At 36.9% G+C, this 17,899-nt stretch overlaps 1 protein-coding gene across 8 annotated transcripts in view; it reads left to right on the forward strand.

Moving 5' to 3' along the window:
- The window catches only part of HERC1 (HECT and RLD domain containing E3 ubiquitin protein ligase family member 1), an 88,086-nt gene extending 76,408 nt beyond the window's left edge, over positions 1 to 11,678 (forward strand). For all 8 annotated transcript variants that reach the window (XM_049812405.1, XM_049812412.1, XM_049812408.1 and 5 more), the window contains exons 64-77: positions 164 to 345; positions 1,101 to 1,256; positions 1,775 to 1,897; positions 2,487 to 2,589; positions 3,294 to 3,463; positions 4,824 to 4,962; positions 5,235 to 5,404; positions 5,781 to 5,950; positions 6,140 to 6,305; positions 7,633 to 7,709; positions 8,138 to 8,390; positions 8,625 to 8,777; positions 9,771 to 10,076; positions 11,021 to 11,678. In XM_049812405.1, the coding sequence (XP_049668362.1) occupies positions 164 to 345; positions 1,101 to 1,256; positions 1,775 to 1,897; positions 2,487 to 2,589; positions 3,294 to 3,463; positions 4,824 to 4,962; positions 5,235 to 5,404; positions 5,781 to 5,950; positions 6,140 to 6,305; positions 7,633 to 7,709; positions 8,138 to 8,390; positions 8,625 to 8,777; positions 9,771 to 10,076; positions 11,021 to 11,206 (2,354 nt within the window). In that variant the 3' untranslated portion in view covers positions 11,207 to 11,678. The remainder of the gene's footprint in view (positions 1 to 163; positions 346 to 1,100; positions 1,257 to 1,774; positions 1,898 to 2,486; positions 2,590 to 3,293; positions 3,464 to 4,823; positions 4,963 to 5,234; positions 5,405 to 5,780; positions 5,951 to 6,139; positions 6,306 to 7,632; positions 7,710 to 8,137; positions 8,391 to 8,624; positions 8,778 to 9,770; positions 10,077 to 11,020) is intronic.
- The last annotated feature ends 6,221 nt before the right edge of the window (positions 11,679 to 17,899 follow it).

Consider the following 17,899-nt stretch of genomic DNA (forward strand, 5'->3'; position numbering starts at 1 on the left):
CAGAATAAAAATAAATAAATTGCTGAAACAAGAAAACTGTTATTGTGGTTGGTTCCCTTCCCCAGGCTTAATTGTCTACTACTAGGGGCACTTGGATAAACGTATGTTTAAGAGTTTATTGTAATTTATTCTAAACTTTGTTTTCTCGTTTTTTCTTTAACAGGCTTTGTTGTAACACAGCTGGTGACCTCTTGTGGATCTGATGGACATTCCATGGCTTTAACAGAAAGCGGGGAAGTCTTTAGCTGGGGAGATGGAGATTATGGCAAACTGGGACATGGGAACAGCGACAGGCAGCGCAGGCCTAGACAAATAGAGGCTCTGCAAGGAGAAGAAGTGGTGCAGGTTACAAAATACATTTTGTCTTCTATAAACTGTGGTTTGGTAACCTAGTGCTAGGAACATTCCAGAACCATTGTCTGTCATGACAGTTTGAGTTGATATACTGAATGAAAACAGGCAACTTGTTACTTCTCTGAGAATTAGGAACCAAGTTGATAATTTCCAGTTGAAGGATGTTAGTATCAGAGAGCTCATTGTTGATGTGTGATGTTAATGGACAGTTGTTACTGGAGAAGACTAAAAATTAGAAAGAGCGTGGAAGAGAGGGATGATCAAAAGATTGTCAAAATACAGACATGATTTAGAAGTTTCTTTTGGTCCTTGTCAGGTGACTTTGACCTACAAAACTAGTCACTGAGACCACCTCCTATGTACTAAGTGTGCATTATAGCAATGCAAAAAACCATTAAGCTTTGACTGGAGGTTTCATATAAAAATACAAAATATTTGTACAATAAAAGCAATCTGCTTGCAGAAAACAGTAGTTGGTCAAAAATAAATAAATAAAACACCTGAAAGCCTTTCTTCGTGCAAATATCCACCTGTCGTCCTCCTCCTCCTCAATGTTACTACTGAGAAGAGCAAGAGATAGGTTGTTGGAGAAATCATTAATACTAAAACATCTGTATTTTAGCTCTTTATAAAGTGAATATAGTTTAAGGGAGGAAGAGGTATTAGGTATTTACATGTAATAGCTAATACAATTTTTTCCCCAAAATTTAAAATGTGTGTAAAAATTGTGTTTATTTTGTTTCCAGATGTCATGTGGCTTCAAACACTCAGCTGTGGTGACAGCAGATGGCAAACTTTTTACATTTGGAAATGGTGATTATGGTCGATTAGGACTTGGAAATACTTCCAATAAGAAACTTCCAGAAAGAGTGACGGCGCTGGAAGGTTACCAGATTGGACAGGCATGGTTCATCTAAAACTAGCAATGTATCTTTGTTTAAAGCTGATGTTTTGAACGTATTTAAGTGTTCTGGGTTTTTTTAACCTTGGCTTTGCTTTTTATTATGATGGCAGAATTTGACTATGAGTAATTTTTTAAATAATTACTTTCCTGAAGCTGAAAGATCCTGAAGGATTCTCTTTCTGCAAAACTGCCCATGTTTTTAAACATTTTAACATTTCGAGATTTAGGCATTTTTAAGCATGAATTCATGAGCTATTTTATATTCTTAAAACAACGAGTATGTGTAGCATAATACTATCCTTTGGTTCTAGGAGCCGAGAGGAAGCAACTACCTAAAAAAATGCTACTGTGGTCGTAAATGTCTTTAAAACACTGTAATAAGCAATTGAAGTTTTAAGTAGTTTTAAAAGGGTACTTATTTTTTAAAACATGATTTTTCTTCTCTTAAAGGTAGTTGGGGTGTTTGAGTTAGTAAGTTAGCAAAAACTGTGGTAATAACATAATTCTCTCAACCAGGTGGCCTGTGGACTCAATCACACTGTAGCTGTGTCAACAGATGGCTCAATGGTTTGGGCTTTTGGAGATGGAGATTATGGTAAACTTGGTTTGGGAAATTCCACTGCAAAATCCTCACCACAGGTTAGAATTTATAGAGAAATTATTCTTTGCATAAATTTTCAGTGTTGTTAAACTTGTTGCACAGTGTTCACTGTGTAATTTTCAGAAGTTAAATTATTAATTCCATCTACTAAACTGTTCTAATACAATCTGGCATAAATAATTCTGATGATACGTTATGCTGTGCCTGATACTTTAAAGGATTTCACGTAAATAATATTGACCTTATCTCAGTGGCAATACAAATAGTGAAAATCTTAGGATTAGCTTAAAGAAGAGAGCTTTCTTATTTTGGAATCTGGGGGGAGGGTCGTTTACAGACTCATCTATTTCTTCCCATGCCACTCTCCACTCACTCCCAATAAAAAAGGGTGTTTTGAATCATTGTACATAGAATAAGGTGTTAGTTCCATTAAAGAGAAAGAGAAAACTGTCTTGGTTTCCTCTATTAATATACAAGCACTAATTAGAATAATTACGATGTATGCATTGCACAGTGGGAATTATAAAATTTCTTTTTGGAGGCAGGAGTTACAGGTGAAGTTCCTGTTTGCTTTCTGTTTATATCCTCGTAATACCATAGCTCTTTTTCCTTTCGCTTACCCCTTAGAAAGTGGATATTCTTTGTGGAATTGGAATAAAAAAAGTTGCTTGTGGAACCCAGTTCTCTGTTGCACTGACAAAAGATGGTCATGTATATACTTTTGGACAAGGTAAGACAATCTGGTATTTGGACCTTTCCGTCTATAGGCTCGTGTGTATTGCAAGTGAAAAGGAAGAATATTAAGACATCTTTATAACACTGACCTACTGCTACTTTTTAGATTTGTGCTGACCTAATCTGAATTTTGCAGCTTCAACAATGCAATTTTAGCATATGCCTAAAATCCAGATTTGTAGCTCTGTCTAGTTTGATCTCAGAATAGCCTTTCAGTTTACTAATTTACTTCTTAAAGAGCATTTTTTCTAAAACTTTATTGAATTTCACATGTCCAAAAATACTGGCTTACTTAAAAGTTTACTTTGTCTAATAAAGCATATGCCTACACAAGTTGTTTAAAAAATCTGGACAGGAGAATTTCCAAGTGCACTGAATTAAACGTGTTTAGACTTCTCAAGTCAGTTAATTCATTTGTATTATAAAAACCATACATTTAGATCTAGAAGTCTTGTTTTAATAGAATTTGATCTTGTTTCAGACCTAAAGTTAAAATAACAGCTTTAGCAGTATTAATGAGTACTGTAGGAAGCACTGTTTGTAGGAAACATACACTAGATTTCTCCTTAACCTATTGCACTTGTGTCCCAGCTCCAAGAGTATGTAGAATTGCTTTTTGTCCCTCCCTGACTTCTGCATGCAAGTAAAATTAGCCTTTTAATGTTCTTTACATATATAGACATGTGCTTGCAATTTTAGATCGCCTGATAGGTTTGCCAGAAGGTCGTGCTCGAAATCACAACAGACCCCAACAAGTTCCAGTACTGTCAGGAATCTTCATTGAAGACATAGCTGTAGGAGCAGAGCATACACTAGCTTTATCATCTACAGGGGATGTATATGCTTGGGGTAGCAACTCTGAAGGGCAGGTATGTTTATTTCTAACCTTTATAAGGCTATAATTGTACTTTACAGATGTGGTTGGAATACCTTTATTTTGGTGGAAAAGAAAGCTTTATGTTTTTATTCCCCCCCGCTCCCCCCCCCCCATTTTATGCATTTCTATTATTTTATTTTTTATTTCCTGTGCTCTTACATGGTATCAGTTTTGGAAAGCACTTAAAACATTCTACCCACATTATTTTAATAGAAGCTTTTTGAAAAAATCACAGATTTTTACCTAATTCTTGAGCTATCATCAATTCTTTCAACATAGTAAAATTTATGGTTGGTGTCAGTCAGATTTGTGAACTCTTTAGATGCCTTTCAAAAAGAAAATAGAAATTAACTTTTTTTTAGAGAATAATTATTAAAGTCAGAAAAAACTAGTAAGTAATAAATTCTCTCTTTTCTTTGGGGCTCTAATTTTATCCCTGCCCTTAAAAGTCCATTCTCCCTCACCCCATATACAAGTCACATTTTTGAAAGGACTTCAGCTTTTTGACAGTTTTGTGTGCTACAAGTATAAGAAAGAACCTCTTGATATGTTAGCTGTTGGTGTTTCAGGAAGTTTTGGCGAAGTTTGTTCTCTGGTATTTCAGGATTGAGTTTTTGAGAAGGGATGTTGAGCAAGTTGTTTAGAATAATTTCTAAGCGGAACATCTCTGGGTTTTGGGGCTTTTCTTTTTATAGGATGCTTGCTTTGTGTTTCTGGAAGAGAAAAAATTCTTAGGGTAAAAAATATAGAGAAACTTCATTCTGAAAGCCTGTTTTATATGATTTTCCTTGCAGTGCAAAAAAATTTTTTTATATGAGGTGGTAAAAAAAAATTATACACTGAATGAAATTTTCACTTTTAGAATATAAAATTAGACTGTGATATGAAACTATCAGTACAAAGTTAAAACAGCTTCAGTAAATTTTCTCTTTACACAGATTGTGTTTTCATAAACTGTTGTAGGAATTTACATGCTTAAAAATGGTATTTAAACGGCACAGAAGAGACATATGAGCTATGTTGTCTATGCATGAGAAAGACCATGCAACATAGACGACTTAGCAGCATAGATTAGTTCCTCAGTCTGCAAAAGAGCTTGCAAAAAAATCTCTAGCTGTTTTAAGGTCTCTTTGACACCTAGATCTGCTACTGCCACTGAATATGGATGCAATATTCTATTGAAATAAAAGGTAAATGCTAGCATAATAAAAGATATATACAGTAAATATTTTTTATCCCAGTATACGCTGTAGTTAAATACTATTTCTTACCATTTGCTTGTGAATTTTTGTGAATATCATCACAGTTGTTAATTCTTCTTTGTCCCTTTTACATCTGTTATAAATTGTCAGCTTGGACTGGGCCATACCAACCATGTCAGAGAACCAACCCTAATAACAGTCCTGCAAGGAAAGAACGTTCGACAAATTTCCGCAGGACGTTGCCACAGTGCTGCCTGGACAGCTCCACCTGTTCCACCAAGAGCTCCAGGTAAAGAACTGAGATTGTATGGTTATTTGATTTAGTCTTTGTGCTTCCTGGGCAACGACTGCAACAAGTATTTCTGAAGATTTGGAGCAAAATTTGTTTTGTTTTATATTGGGGCAGGTTTTCAAATTATCTTAGTCTCTTATTTTTGCTGCTGTCATGGTTTAACTCCAGTAGGCAGCTAAGCACTGCATAGAAAATCAATTCTATCCCAGCCAAAACCAGTTACAGCTATCCTTTATGTAATAATGCTTTTTTTCTTTTTTCTGTGGTAGGTGTTTCAGTGCCTTTACAGCTTGGTTTACCTGATGCCATTCCACCACAGTATGGGGCGCTGAAAGAAGTGAGCATTCATACAGTAAGAGCAAGGCTCAGACTGCTGTACCATTTTTCTGACCTCATGTACTCTTCATGGAGATTACTTAACCTCAGTCCCAATAACCAGGTAAAATTCCATTTTAAAAAAAAACACCAGCTCAGCAGTGTTGTGTTATGCCATGTCACTGGAGAGTTTCTGACCAGATCAAGATGGATCTTAGTAATAGGTTCTATAGGTTTTTCATAATAAAGAAAAAAATATATAAATCTGGATTAAACCAAACTCTGGCAAAGTATTGTTACATATTTTCGCTTGTGCTAACATTGACATGTCAATGTTTCGGTTTCCAAAAGCTTATTAGCCTCAAAGCTGAAAACAAAAAGTACTAACCTGTTTCCTGAAACATTGAAGTGCTATTGATTATTATGAAGATTTTTATTCTGTGAAGAGTGGAACTAATATCCTGTATTAATATGTTTATTCTCATACTGCTTTATTGCAGAACAGTACATCTCATTACAATGCTGGAACATGGGGAATAGTTCAAGGACAGCTAAGGCCCTTGCTAGCACCACGAGTATACACGCTCCCCATGGTACGCTCTATAGGGAAAACTATGGTTCAGGGGAAAAATTATGGGCCACAGATCACTGTGAAAAGGATATCAACCAGGTCAGTATTGTATTCACAGGCGTTGTATTAGACTGCAAATGAATACTGATATTCATCCTTTTTCCATACCTTTTGGCATACTGAGCTCTTTCTGTACAACTTTGTTAATCAAGTGACTTTGGTAGCCTTTACGTGTTTATGAGTTACATTGTATGGCTGTGTCTTTTTTTTTTTTTTTTATTTTGAAAGAGGTCGGAAATGCAAGCCCATTTTTGTACAGATAGCAAGACAAGTGGTAAAGCTGAATGCATCAGACCTTCGCCTACCTTCGCGCGCCTGGAAAGTGAAGCTGGTTGGAGAAGGAGCTGATGATGCAGGTGGTGTGTTTGATGACACTATTACAGAAATGTGTCAGGTATGAAAAGTCTATTACTTTAGAACGCCTGGGTTGAGATTTTGTTCTCTGTGGTGTCTTTTACTAATTTTCAAATTTCTATTGTGCAGCATAGCAAATACTTGTGCTTCAGTCCTGAGCCCACAACACTAGAGCTGCCTACCTAGGGATGTCTCTGAGGATAAAATCTTCCTAGATTGTGGCAAGGAAATGCCATAAGGCCACACTATAACTAGTGTTTACAGTAGCCCCTCTGGGATTCTGAGATGGCTCCTACACAGTATGGAAGCATTTTGCAGCCCCCCCATTCTGTCCAGCCAATACCTTCTATAAGAGAAGTTGTACTGCATTCTGTGATTACAGTACATTCCATGCATACAATACAGAAACACCTCAGGCAGGTGTTCCTCTCATACCCGAAGATACGTGTCACCTCTCGGATTCAGTGCCAGAAAGGAGATCAGTAGAAGAAAATGCACATTTTTTGCCTGTCTGTAGCCAGGATATTGTTGCTGTTGTCAACATAGCTGTCTTTTCAGATTCCCCTGGGAACTGAAGGCTTCAGACTACCAGCACTAAGATAAAACTGGTCAATGCTAATGTGTACTGCTTATAATTTTAAAGATGTGTCTTGGCCCTGTGACACTACTATGATTGTAGCCAGGAGAAGGATTCAAGGCAATGCTGGCTAGAGAAGTTTGGTTGTTCCTTAATCTTCCAGGCACCTCAAAACCCAAAGAATGAGGATTAGTGAGGATAATTAGTATATCTGCTTAGTCTGGGACAGGGCAACAGCTACAGATAGGCCTGGAGCTGGCATTAGAGTTAGGATACAGGATGGAAGAAACTGAAGAACTCCATTTATTAATGGAATTTCTGAAGCCTGTAAGACTAGAGCAGGGTTGATTCAGGTAAGGACTTGAGGTATAATTTTGGGGTTCTTTCCTAGGCAGTTTACATTAAATATGAGGTGTGATGAGGGTTCAGAACAGAACTTACTGAAAAATTTGCTTCATTTTTGGTTCTTGAAAAGCTGCACCGGTAGGGTGTATAGCTTATGGCTTCTGATTATTTCTGAAATAGGTACCAGGAATGTATCACAGAGCAGTCACAGTAAAATAACCATTACAGTCTGATGTAAGGGCAGGTCTTGAAATAAACATATTTTTATTACTAAAAATCATCCCTTGCATGTTTACTTTTTCTTAAAGGTTTCCTATTAATTTGTAAGTAGTAATCACCACTGTAATGGAATAATCTGTCTTGTAGTACTGTAATGTCATAATATTTCTGTAATAAGTTTGTTATCCTTGTGTCTGAGAAGGCTTTTTTGTTCTTGATTTTTAAGGAACTGGAAACTGGAATAGTAGACCTGCTTATTCCTTCCCCAAATGCTACAGCTGAAGTAGGCTACAACAGGGATAGGTAAGTTGTCCAGGATTTGCTTTTATTGCAGATGTTAGTGGGTGAAAATTAAAATCTTCTATTAACTGTTTTTTACCTAATGATGAGACTTCACGATTGTCTCTAGTATATTTTTTCCTTCAGGTTGTGATGTTACTTTATTGTGGAGGAGAGGGCACATTTTTAATAAGAACTTGCTGGATTGCTGATGGCAGAATTCAGAGTAACATCAAGAATGCCAGCCTTTGTGGTCAGAATTAGTTCTGCCCATCTCAGCCTCCATTATTTTAACAGCTAAAGAGAACAATAATCTTATTATTTGGACAACACTTGCTCATAATTGTGTTGACAGTTACTACGCTGTGCTTAGAAATGTTTTGGTTTTTATTTCTAATGAAGTAGCATAGAAGTAATACTAGAGTATTTTCACTGATTCTTTGTTCTTTCAGGTTTCTCTTTAACCCTTCAGCATGTTTAGATGAACATCTGATGCAGTTTAAGTTCTTGGGTATTCTCATGGGTGTAGCTATTCGTACAAAAAAGCCATTAGATCTTCATTTGGCTCCAATGGTCTGGAAGCAACTTTGTTGTATCCCACTCATCTTGGAGGATTTGGAGGAGGTAGATCTGCTCTATGTGCAGACCCTCAACAGCATTCTTCACATTGAAGACAGTGGGATTACTGAAGAAAATTTCCATGAGGTGAGATATGAAAGTTGGAGCTCTTAGCTTTATTCTGAAAGCAGTTACTTTATCAGATTGACCTTAACTTCAGTGTTTATATAATTCGATGTCTCCTGTTACTGGGATAACAAGCACTTCATATGCATTTGAAATAGTTGTGATCTTATTATAGCTCCAGGTGACTGATAGTAAAATATTAAACTTGGATCACTAGAGTGACTTACACTGAACATTTCCTGTTTTGCATAACAGATGATTCCTTTAGATTCTTTTGTTGGCCAAAGTGCTGATGGCAAAATGGTTCCCATAATTCCTGGAGGGAACAGTATCCCACTTACCTTTTCAAACAGGAAAGAATATGTGGAGAGGGCAATTGAGTACAGACTTCATGAAATGGACCGTCAGGTAAGAATCTCATTGTGACCCTATCCCTGTTGTTAATGCAAACAGTGTTTTTGATTTATGCAAGTTTCCATTACAATGTCTTTGGGAATAAGGAAAGCTTGGCTTTCTGCATCTTGCCTGGGTCCCTGTGGCTTCCCGCCCCACAGCTGTTTGGGGGTTTTGTTTTAAATTAGTCCTATTTTTCTTAGTAATTGCTCAGTTGACAAAAGAGCGTTAGAAATCAGAACTCATCTTTCATTAGAGTCGCCCCACTGCAACTGTCAGCCCACTTGAGAAAATAACCTGCAGTGGTGCATGCTGTGCACTGTAATTAGACATTATAGCAACATGGAGACTAGCGAAAGTTAAATATTATTGACAAACATTTAAAACTATTTCTCTTCTCCTTTAGCACAGAAACTACAAATATTTCATTATATGTTTTGAGAAGTGTTAATTACCTGTTTGCATACTTTTGTGTATTTTGTCATTTGTATAGTGAAGCTTGTGAAAGCAGTGTACTAATCACATGCTAGGAAAATTCTTTTCCTTTTTCTCAAGATACAGATGCATGCATGATATTATCTGCATTAGAAAAGTAACTTTCTCATCAGAGGTACCAAATCCTAAGTATTCTAGAACAAGTATGGACTTCTTACAAATGTGACTTTGTGCCAGCTTAGATGTATGGTATTTACACAGTTTTTTGGTTTAGCCATCATCATTTGTGCTGCTAACTTGTACTTTTTTAAGTTCTGTTTTGTATCAAAACATGTTCTTCAATGTGCAATTACAATAAAAAATACCCGTAATATTTATTCTCCAGGATTTTGAGAGAGGATACATCCCTTGGGGGGGATGCATGTGTGGGAGGTTGTTCTTGGCAGATGTTCTATAATTCTATCTCTTTATCCCATTTCTCAGCTGATACGTTACTTTTGCATTTGGGTGGTACAGTAAGTAGCAGAGGTAAGACAATTGCACTTCAAATGTCTCTTCTTTTTGGGGCAATAGGTGGCTGCTGTAAGAGAAGGAATGTCTTGGATTGTTCCAGTTCCTTTGTTGTCTCTTCTGACTGCCAAGCAGTTGGAGCAAATGGTCTGTGGAATGCCAGAAATATCAGTTGAAGTTCTGAAGAAAGTTGTGCGATACAGAGAAGTTGATGAGCAGCATCAGCTAGTACAGTGGTTCTGGCACACCCTTGAGGAATTTTCAAATGAGGAGAGAGTCCTTTTCATGAGGTTTGTGTCAGGAAGATCTCGATTGCCAGCCAACACAGCTGATATCTCTCAGCGATTCCAAATAATGAAGGTTGATAGGGTAAGATCCTCTTTTCTTTTATTTTCTTTTTTTTTTTTTTTTCTTTTTTCTTTCATTTGGTTGTTTTTAATTCCTGCCTAGTATAACCTGTCCTTTGGAAACAGGAGACAGGTTTCCATAATTGTAAATTTACAAAGTATAGGATGGGATATGCTCTGAGCTGTTAAAACCAAACATTTTAATTGTGTAGAAGGACATACACTGCATGAATTGCATCTTAATTCATTTGGTGCATTTACTATAGTTACATGATTGGAAGTCAAGACAAGTTCTTGTACAAGAAACAAATCATCTTGTATTGTAACTTGTTCACAGTCAATTTTCTGTTCCAATCTCTTTTTTCCTTTGATAATTTTCAATCTTTTTTTTTTTTTTTTTTTTTTATGTTTTAAATCTGTTTAAGTGGCAACATATGACCACTAGTGAACTCTACAGTCTTAAAACCACTGTAATGAGTTTACAGTATGTTACTTTACATACAGGATGCATTCCTTTGACATTACTTCTGGGTTTTGTGCAGTGAAAGCGCATTGTCTGTGAACTACATGAATCAAAAACTTGGCAAAATCTAAGATAACAGTGGTTTGACTTTCATCTTTAGTTAGGTGTTTCTCAAATTGCCTCGTGTTAAGGCACACTATGGTATGTAATTTGAATTTTGCTTGGTATCTTCTAGTGGGTTGATAAATAGTAGTGCGATCAACTTTTCAAATGAATTATTTACAGAGCAGGTGATACAGCAGTGGTTTTGCACATACTCAAGGATGAAACAAGTGATGTAAACAAGGGAGGATAGTCTGCTGCTTAAAAGGAATTTGGAGATAGAATGTGAAAATGGTGAATGATAGAGGCAAGGAAGGGAGGGAGCAATGAAATATGGATATGTTGCATTTTATGCTTCATTCACAACTTAACAGTGTCCCACCTTTTATCCATTTCCACAGCCTTACGACAGCTTGCCTACCTCACAGACTTGTTTCTTTCAACTGAGGCTCCCACCTTACTCCAGTCAACTAATCATGGCAGAGCGTTTGCGCTATGCAATCAATAATTGCAGGTCTATAGATATGGACAATTATATGCTCTCACGGAATGTGGACAATGCAGAGGGCTCAGACACAGATTATTAACATTCTGTGAACAAAATCATCTTCCTTTTACTACAAATAGTGCCCTAAGTCCAATTCATTGTTGACATAATTTTACAGTAACCATAGATGTTTTAGGAGCATAAAACCAGATGTTAATAGACAGTGGCCACATTTTAGTTACTCTAAATGTAACAAAAAATTAGATGTTTTTATTTTTTTGTGATTGTAAAAAAGAAAAAAAATGAAAAAGAATACAAAAAAAGTATGATCAGTAAGTTTTTTCTCCTTTTTTGGTCACTTTTGATAAGTTTGCATGGAGACATTTTGGTGCATTTTTGTTGGGAATAGTACATTTGTAAGCCCTCCCAGTGAACATGAAGAGTTGTACATTGTGTATAATTGTTCATTAGCAAGGACAGTTTTACATGAATATTCACATATTTATTTTGTTTTAATTTGAATTGCCTGTGCAGGGTTCCTTATGCAGAGAAAAATAAAGCAAATTCAAGAATTGGTTGCTTGTATGGATTTGTGAACTGTGATTGGTTTACTCAGTCTTCATACTTTTATATTTTGTCTCAGGAAACTAGTATTACAGTGTTTAGACAGGACATGATATTTGAAGCATCTTAAAATGTTTTATCTTCAACGGATCTGATGTGTAGTACTGTGCTCTGCATTCTTAATGTCTTTGAGGTACTGGCTTTTTCGGGTATATCACTATTTATTCCTCGTACTTCAATACAAGTTAACATTGTACTTGGTTCCTTCTTGATTTTCATTTGAACATTTTTCTCCCCCAGAGTAGTAGTTGTTGACAATAATAACAAACTGCCACCTTGACTCAGAAACCTTTAAGTCTTTTGTAAAAAGAAAAAAAAAAATCCTTTTTAATATACAGATTGATATAGTTGATTCCTGGACAGAGTACCAAAAAATTAAAGTGACAGGGTAGTAGTCGAGGCTATGGATTTTATATAAGTTCTTAGTTTATGCCTTTGGGTTTAGTAAACGTCATGTGTTTGTCTCATTTCGTTGCAGTTGTAATTGTATTATGATCAGCAGGGTGGGGCTTACACTGTAATGTTCATATTTGGTTAGGACAGTAATGTACTGTACAAAGAAATTGTTGTTCTGTGTCTTAGGGCAGTGCTGAAGAATAGATAATTCCCCCGTGTCTCTATCAAAAACATGATTTGTGTCAAACTACAAACGCTGCTTGGTGTTCAGGAGTGGGATTTACCTAGGCTGAGGAAAAGGGTAGAGTCTGTCCCCTGGTAAGTCACTGCTGCTCTGCCCTGACTTTTTTTGCCACCTCATTCTGACCGAACTCCTTGGTAAGGTTGCCGTGGGACCTGAGGACTAGCAAGAACGTTTATTAACTTGATCTCACCTGGGACAAGACTGGTCTGTCAGAGTCTGGAGAAGAAGGTAGAAATTCGTATTGTTTTCCCTCATGTGATTGTTGTATGTTAGCAGGGATTGATAGAGAAACTTCCCGGTTGTTCGAGACGGATCTGGTATATTGCTGCCAGCTAATAGTAGTCAAAGGGCTGACTTGATAAGCTGTAAAAATTTGCAGATCTGGGTTTTGTCTGGCGAAGTTCTTCCAGTTAGGATTAGTTGTTGAGTCATGAAAAAGGCAAAAGGTTCTTGAGCTATGACGAAGAATCAGACTGCAACATGAAACATCTAGAGGGGGGCTTTCAGCAGTGTTGGGAGGAGGGACTCAGGGCTCTGAAATCACGCAGACTTAGTCTCCTGCCTCATTATTATGGTTCCAAATTGGAAGATTTTGGTGTCCCATCACTATGTTGTGAGGGAATATATTCACATCTTGGTCTAAATTTATAGGTGTAATACATAAAAAAAAATAAAAGGTTACAAATAAAAGGGGAAACTGCTATATAAAGTCCTGTATTATTGCATACTAGACTTCGTTTATGTGTCTGAATTAGTGCTGCTAATTTGTCAGTCTGTTTAAATCGGGCACAGACAATAACAGAACTGTGCCTACAGTTTTGCATGGACTACGCAGTTGGCTTCTTGGATAATGAGGGTCTTTGGTCTTTTTGGAGGCAGTTTACAGTAAAGTGAAAGAGGATGTTGATACTGGTGAATATTGATGTTGATTAAAGGATTGTGTTTGACTGCTTTATTTGAGACTTTCTTATTGATTGTGCTTGCCCTTTGAATATTCTATCTTAGCATCATTAAAACTACCAAGTGCTTAATTATTTTTATTTTATCCTACTGGGTTTTTTCACCATAATTACATTGTGCGTACATTCCTTTTAACCTGCTGATTGACATTTTTCTGTTGCTGAGGCATCTGAGACTTGAATCATGTTCAAGTTTCTTATATAATGCTTCTTATACGTAATTGCATATGAAGATATAGAATGTACAGCACCGATTATGTCCTACTATTGGAGACCGACCATCTGAGAAAGTTCCGACTTTGTCAGTTTAAGGGCATTTTATGTATGCAAACCTCTCCCTATATAGAAAGGGGAATAAATATTACTAGCGTATGTCTGCATTCTGTAGTATAAGTAGGTCATATATGCAGTTATTTAAAGAAAAAAATATGCAACTCGATCTTGTACCAAACCTTCCAGTGGCAGCATTGTTGCATTAGGCAGAGTTGGCTGTAGCAAGGTGGACTGCAAGCGATTTCCAAATGTCATACCTCATTTCCTTTCCACCTTTCAGCGTTGGATGGGATGTGTATGACTGAAGCAGGGAGTATCAGTGGTAACAAATGCATGTCAGAGGTAAGAACAGGTGTGTGACTGTGTTTTATCTAGACCCATTTCAAATTAATATGAGATACGGAGGTACCGTAAACTTAGAAGTGTTAAAGTCTAAGCACAACTAGAGAAAAACAGCTCAAAAAGTTTTAGCCACAAAAGTAATGTGCTGGGTAGGTATTGTATAGGCAAACACTTAGATGCCAAAAGCCTGTGTTGCTTGTTGAACATGACTACTATTTGCTGCTGCTTACTTTTTGCTGTACATGAGTAGTACCTAACCTTTTCCTTACACCTCAGGTAACTCTCAAGAAGCACTCACTCTCTCTGGTTTATAAGGCTGTTGCTTCATGAAGCCCATAATATCTGTTTCTCATTCTGTTTTTACGCTGGGATTAGGTAATTTCTTCTGTACCACCTCTGGTATTTCCAGTCATTTTTTCCCAATTCCCTCCACCACCCCCCCCAAAGTACATCCCTAGCCTTTTGGGCTATCAGACAGCCGGATAGCCCTTTGAAACAGGTAGGCATGCTACGACAGAGAGAAGATAAACAGCCAAACAGCCAGTCCCTGAGACTAGAGGTAGGCAAGTTACTTTCAACTGGGTGAAGCCTCACTCTTTCTGGAGCTAGCAGTAGTACTGTTGGTTCATCTGACAACGCTGGAACGTAGCAGTAGGTGGAATGCATGCCTGTCATGCTGAGAAGGGACTGGTAAGAGCAGAATGTGTTCTTGAACAGTAGTATTCTCTAGAGAATAGGTGAGCGAGTGATCAGGTCAGGTCTGGAAGTTTGATTTAGATCTGTTATTTAGCCCTTTTGACTGATGGAAGTTTAATGGCAAAAAAAATAGCACTGCTGGTAAGTAAGCAGTTTTACTGTGCTGCAGGACTTTGCTTAATTTCCTTTTACCAAGGAAAAGTTTCCTTTTGCCAAGCTGAGCTATGCTGTCACAGTGAAAATCTGAAGGGTCTTCTGGATGTTGCTTTTCCCCTATTGTGTAGGAAAAGACACAAACTTTTGATAATGAAGTCTTGTTTGCCAATTTCATCTGATAACCTGGTGCAGCTTCCAAGTAGGCATCTTGGTTTATTTCACCTTTCTTTTAGTACTTTCATAAAATGATAGATAGTAAGCCTTCCTCCCTATATACCTGGTACATTAGAGTTAGGGTCTGTGAAGAGTAAAAAAATGTTTCAGTAATGTTAAGAGAACTTTGATGGAACTCAAATGGCTTGGAACTAAAGAAAACTGTTAACATGCTTCTGTCCTTACATAATACTATAAGTAAAATATAATCATTATATACTGAATTTACAAATTGGATTGCTAAGAAAATTTATTATTGATGCTGAAAAAATTTATCAACATAACTGTGTTCAAGTTTTACCATGTCACGAACAAGTAACCCCATTCAAGGAGGGGAAGAGCAAAGCAATAGGACTTGAGTATTTGTACACAAATAAGCAAAGATACCAAGTGGGAGAGTGTTCCAAGGCCCTTTTTAGCTCTGTAAAGTAAAAAAACTACAAAACCCACACCACCAGTGCCCCCCCAGCGCCCCCCCCCCCCCAACAGTCCTGATAGAAAACTGGCAAAAAGGCATAAATAATATGTAGACAGATGCAAATCTGCTTTCACATCTTGTAGCTACTTGAAAATCTGTTAGGTGTTGCATCTGCAGAGATATATCTTTCATCACAGAGTGCTTAGAGAGCTGGCATCAAGAGAAGGTCTTTGGTTAGTAATGTGACTATATAGAATTCCTACCTTGTTTTGGCTTGTCAGCAATGTATGAAACTGGTGGTTTTTCACCAGTTTTGTATCCAAGGTAGGAATTGTGTCAACATCCCAATTTCCACATCACACTCAAGTTTGTTCAGCCCAGCAATCTCCTTTCAAAGTTGTAAATGCTCTGCTAGGACTGCTGTTTGTCTTTCCTGTCTGGGCTTCCAGTTTTGTTCCTTACTTTGTAGTGCATAAGGGTCCTACTTAGGAATTCCTTTAGGAATTCCATTCCTTTAGGAATGAGTTAATGAAATACCAGAATATTACAGTGTCATGCCATTAAATATCTCTAAGTTGTAAAGATGCAATAGTGAAATTATTTGCTTTATTTGTCTTCTGGGTAAGTGTTTCTTACAGATACTCCTACTGATTAAGTATTTCTCTAGAATTTCAGCTCTGTTTGACTTAAGTTTCTGTAAAGCTGTGATTTATTTCTTAGCCCAGCCAAATTAGAGACTACCAAAGGATATCTGTGGATCAATTAACCAGGATGGAAAGGAGTAAGTATATTCACTTACATTGACAGCTGTAAAGTCCTTTTTCTGTTTTTGATGCACCACATAAAGAATGTTTTCAGGAGTTCATAGCTAGCTCATCAGTTCTCGCAGAGGAAGAATAAGCCCTAGGTTTTTGTAGTCTATTAAAATATTTCTGCTGAGATTGTTTGAAACTTATCTTCCTAGAGAAACTGATTGGAAATACAGTTTACAGTACTATTCTTGCAATAACAATTGACTTCAAGTGGAATTTTGATAGCATGTTTCTTTCTGTTCAAACATGAACAAAAGACAGTGTATCAGTTGGAATAAATCTTTCAAGACTACCTGAGGCATCGGAGCCAAGCTCTGCATTATGACACCCCAAGCATTTCCTCCATGTAGCTTTAATAAAAGGAGCAACAGTATTGTAAAAAGAATACAGCAAGAAATTGGAAAAATCAAACCAGTTATTCCTAAGTATCTGAGGCCTAACTTCAGAACTTGTTTCTACAGTTTAGATGCCAATGAGAGGGGAAAAGGTCTGCTTTACTTCAGTAGTAGTTTTAAACATTCTTTTTGTTTTAGAGAGGTAATACAGTCACGCTGTTCTTGAAATTTAAAGAAGAACATGTATCATGTTAGACATTTGTGACAACATTTAATAATTTATTAAATAGCAATTTAAGAAGTCACAAATTCTGATCCTTAGAGGAAAAGCTAGCTCTTGTAGTCTTCCAGTTATATAAAAAATTAAAATGCAGACAAGTAGTAAGTGTGCAAAGCTACTGTTAAAATGCAACAAAGCTATTGGATTATTTTAAACCATGATAGTCTTGATATACTTGAATTCCAGCGATGCGAGTTCGAGTTCATGTGTTTTTAACTAGCAAATTTCATCAGTGTTCTGTTACCAGTTCAGTAAGATTAATTATCAACAATTGCATTTATTTTCTCATGTAAATGAGAAACAGGCTTACTGTGGTATATGTACATAGATTGCTGTAGTGACAGTCTTGAATAATCGTTATGTAATGGAACAGAAATGTTGACTGTCTTTATGCGACAGAACAGTATTTCCAAAAGTTAGTATTTCTAAATTTGCTTGAATTTTAAGGATACGCACACTTGGGTATTCCTATTCTGTGTAAGGTTTTAATTTAAATTTAAACTGCTGTAGACTTCACTGTGATTTAAGCTGGAACTATTCAGGATCTATAGTTTGTCAAACTGGTCTGTTATGCAGCCCTCTGACAGCTAAGCTGAACTGACATCTGGTCCTCTAGGGGAAACGAAGTTATCGGTAGCCAGATTTAACTATCTGTCATTCTTAGTAAGTGTAAAGTTCTTCAGTGGATTGTATTGAATGGGAGAGAGAGATTTAAGGTAAATACATGTTCAGCTGCAGAGTCAGCAAGAATGGGCAGGATTATATATTACGGTGTGCTCTCTAGGAGTCAGAATTCTGACTTCATATTGCTGACCAAAATGAAAAATAACGGAAAGCAGAACTTGAGGATGTGCTCCCACATAGAGTGAAGCACAAAGTTTGAGATGGGGTGCCTGAATAAGTCAAACTGGATGATCACAGTGATTTTTCTGTATTGCTATACTGAAACAGACTCGACAAATAAAACTTTTGACAGGTTACTGCAGTACAGTTGACATAGTAAGGTGGCACTCAGAAATGTTTACCTTTCCTCAGGCAAAAATCT

The sequence above is a fragment of the Accipiter gentilis genome, chromosome 10, assembly GCF_929443795.1.
Source record: "Accipiter gentilis chromosome 10, bAccGen1.1, whole genome shotgun sequence".
Lineage (NCBI taxonomy): Eukaryota > Metazoa > Chordata > Aves > Accipitriformes > Accipitridae > Astur > Astur gentilis.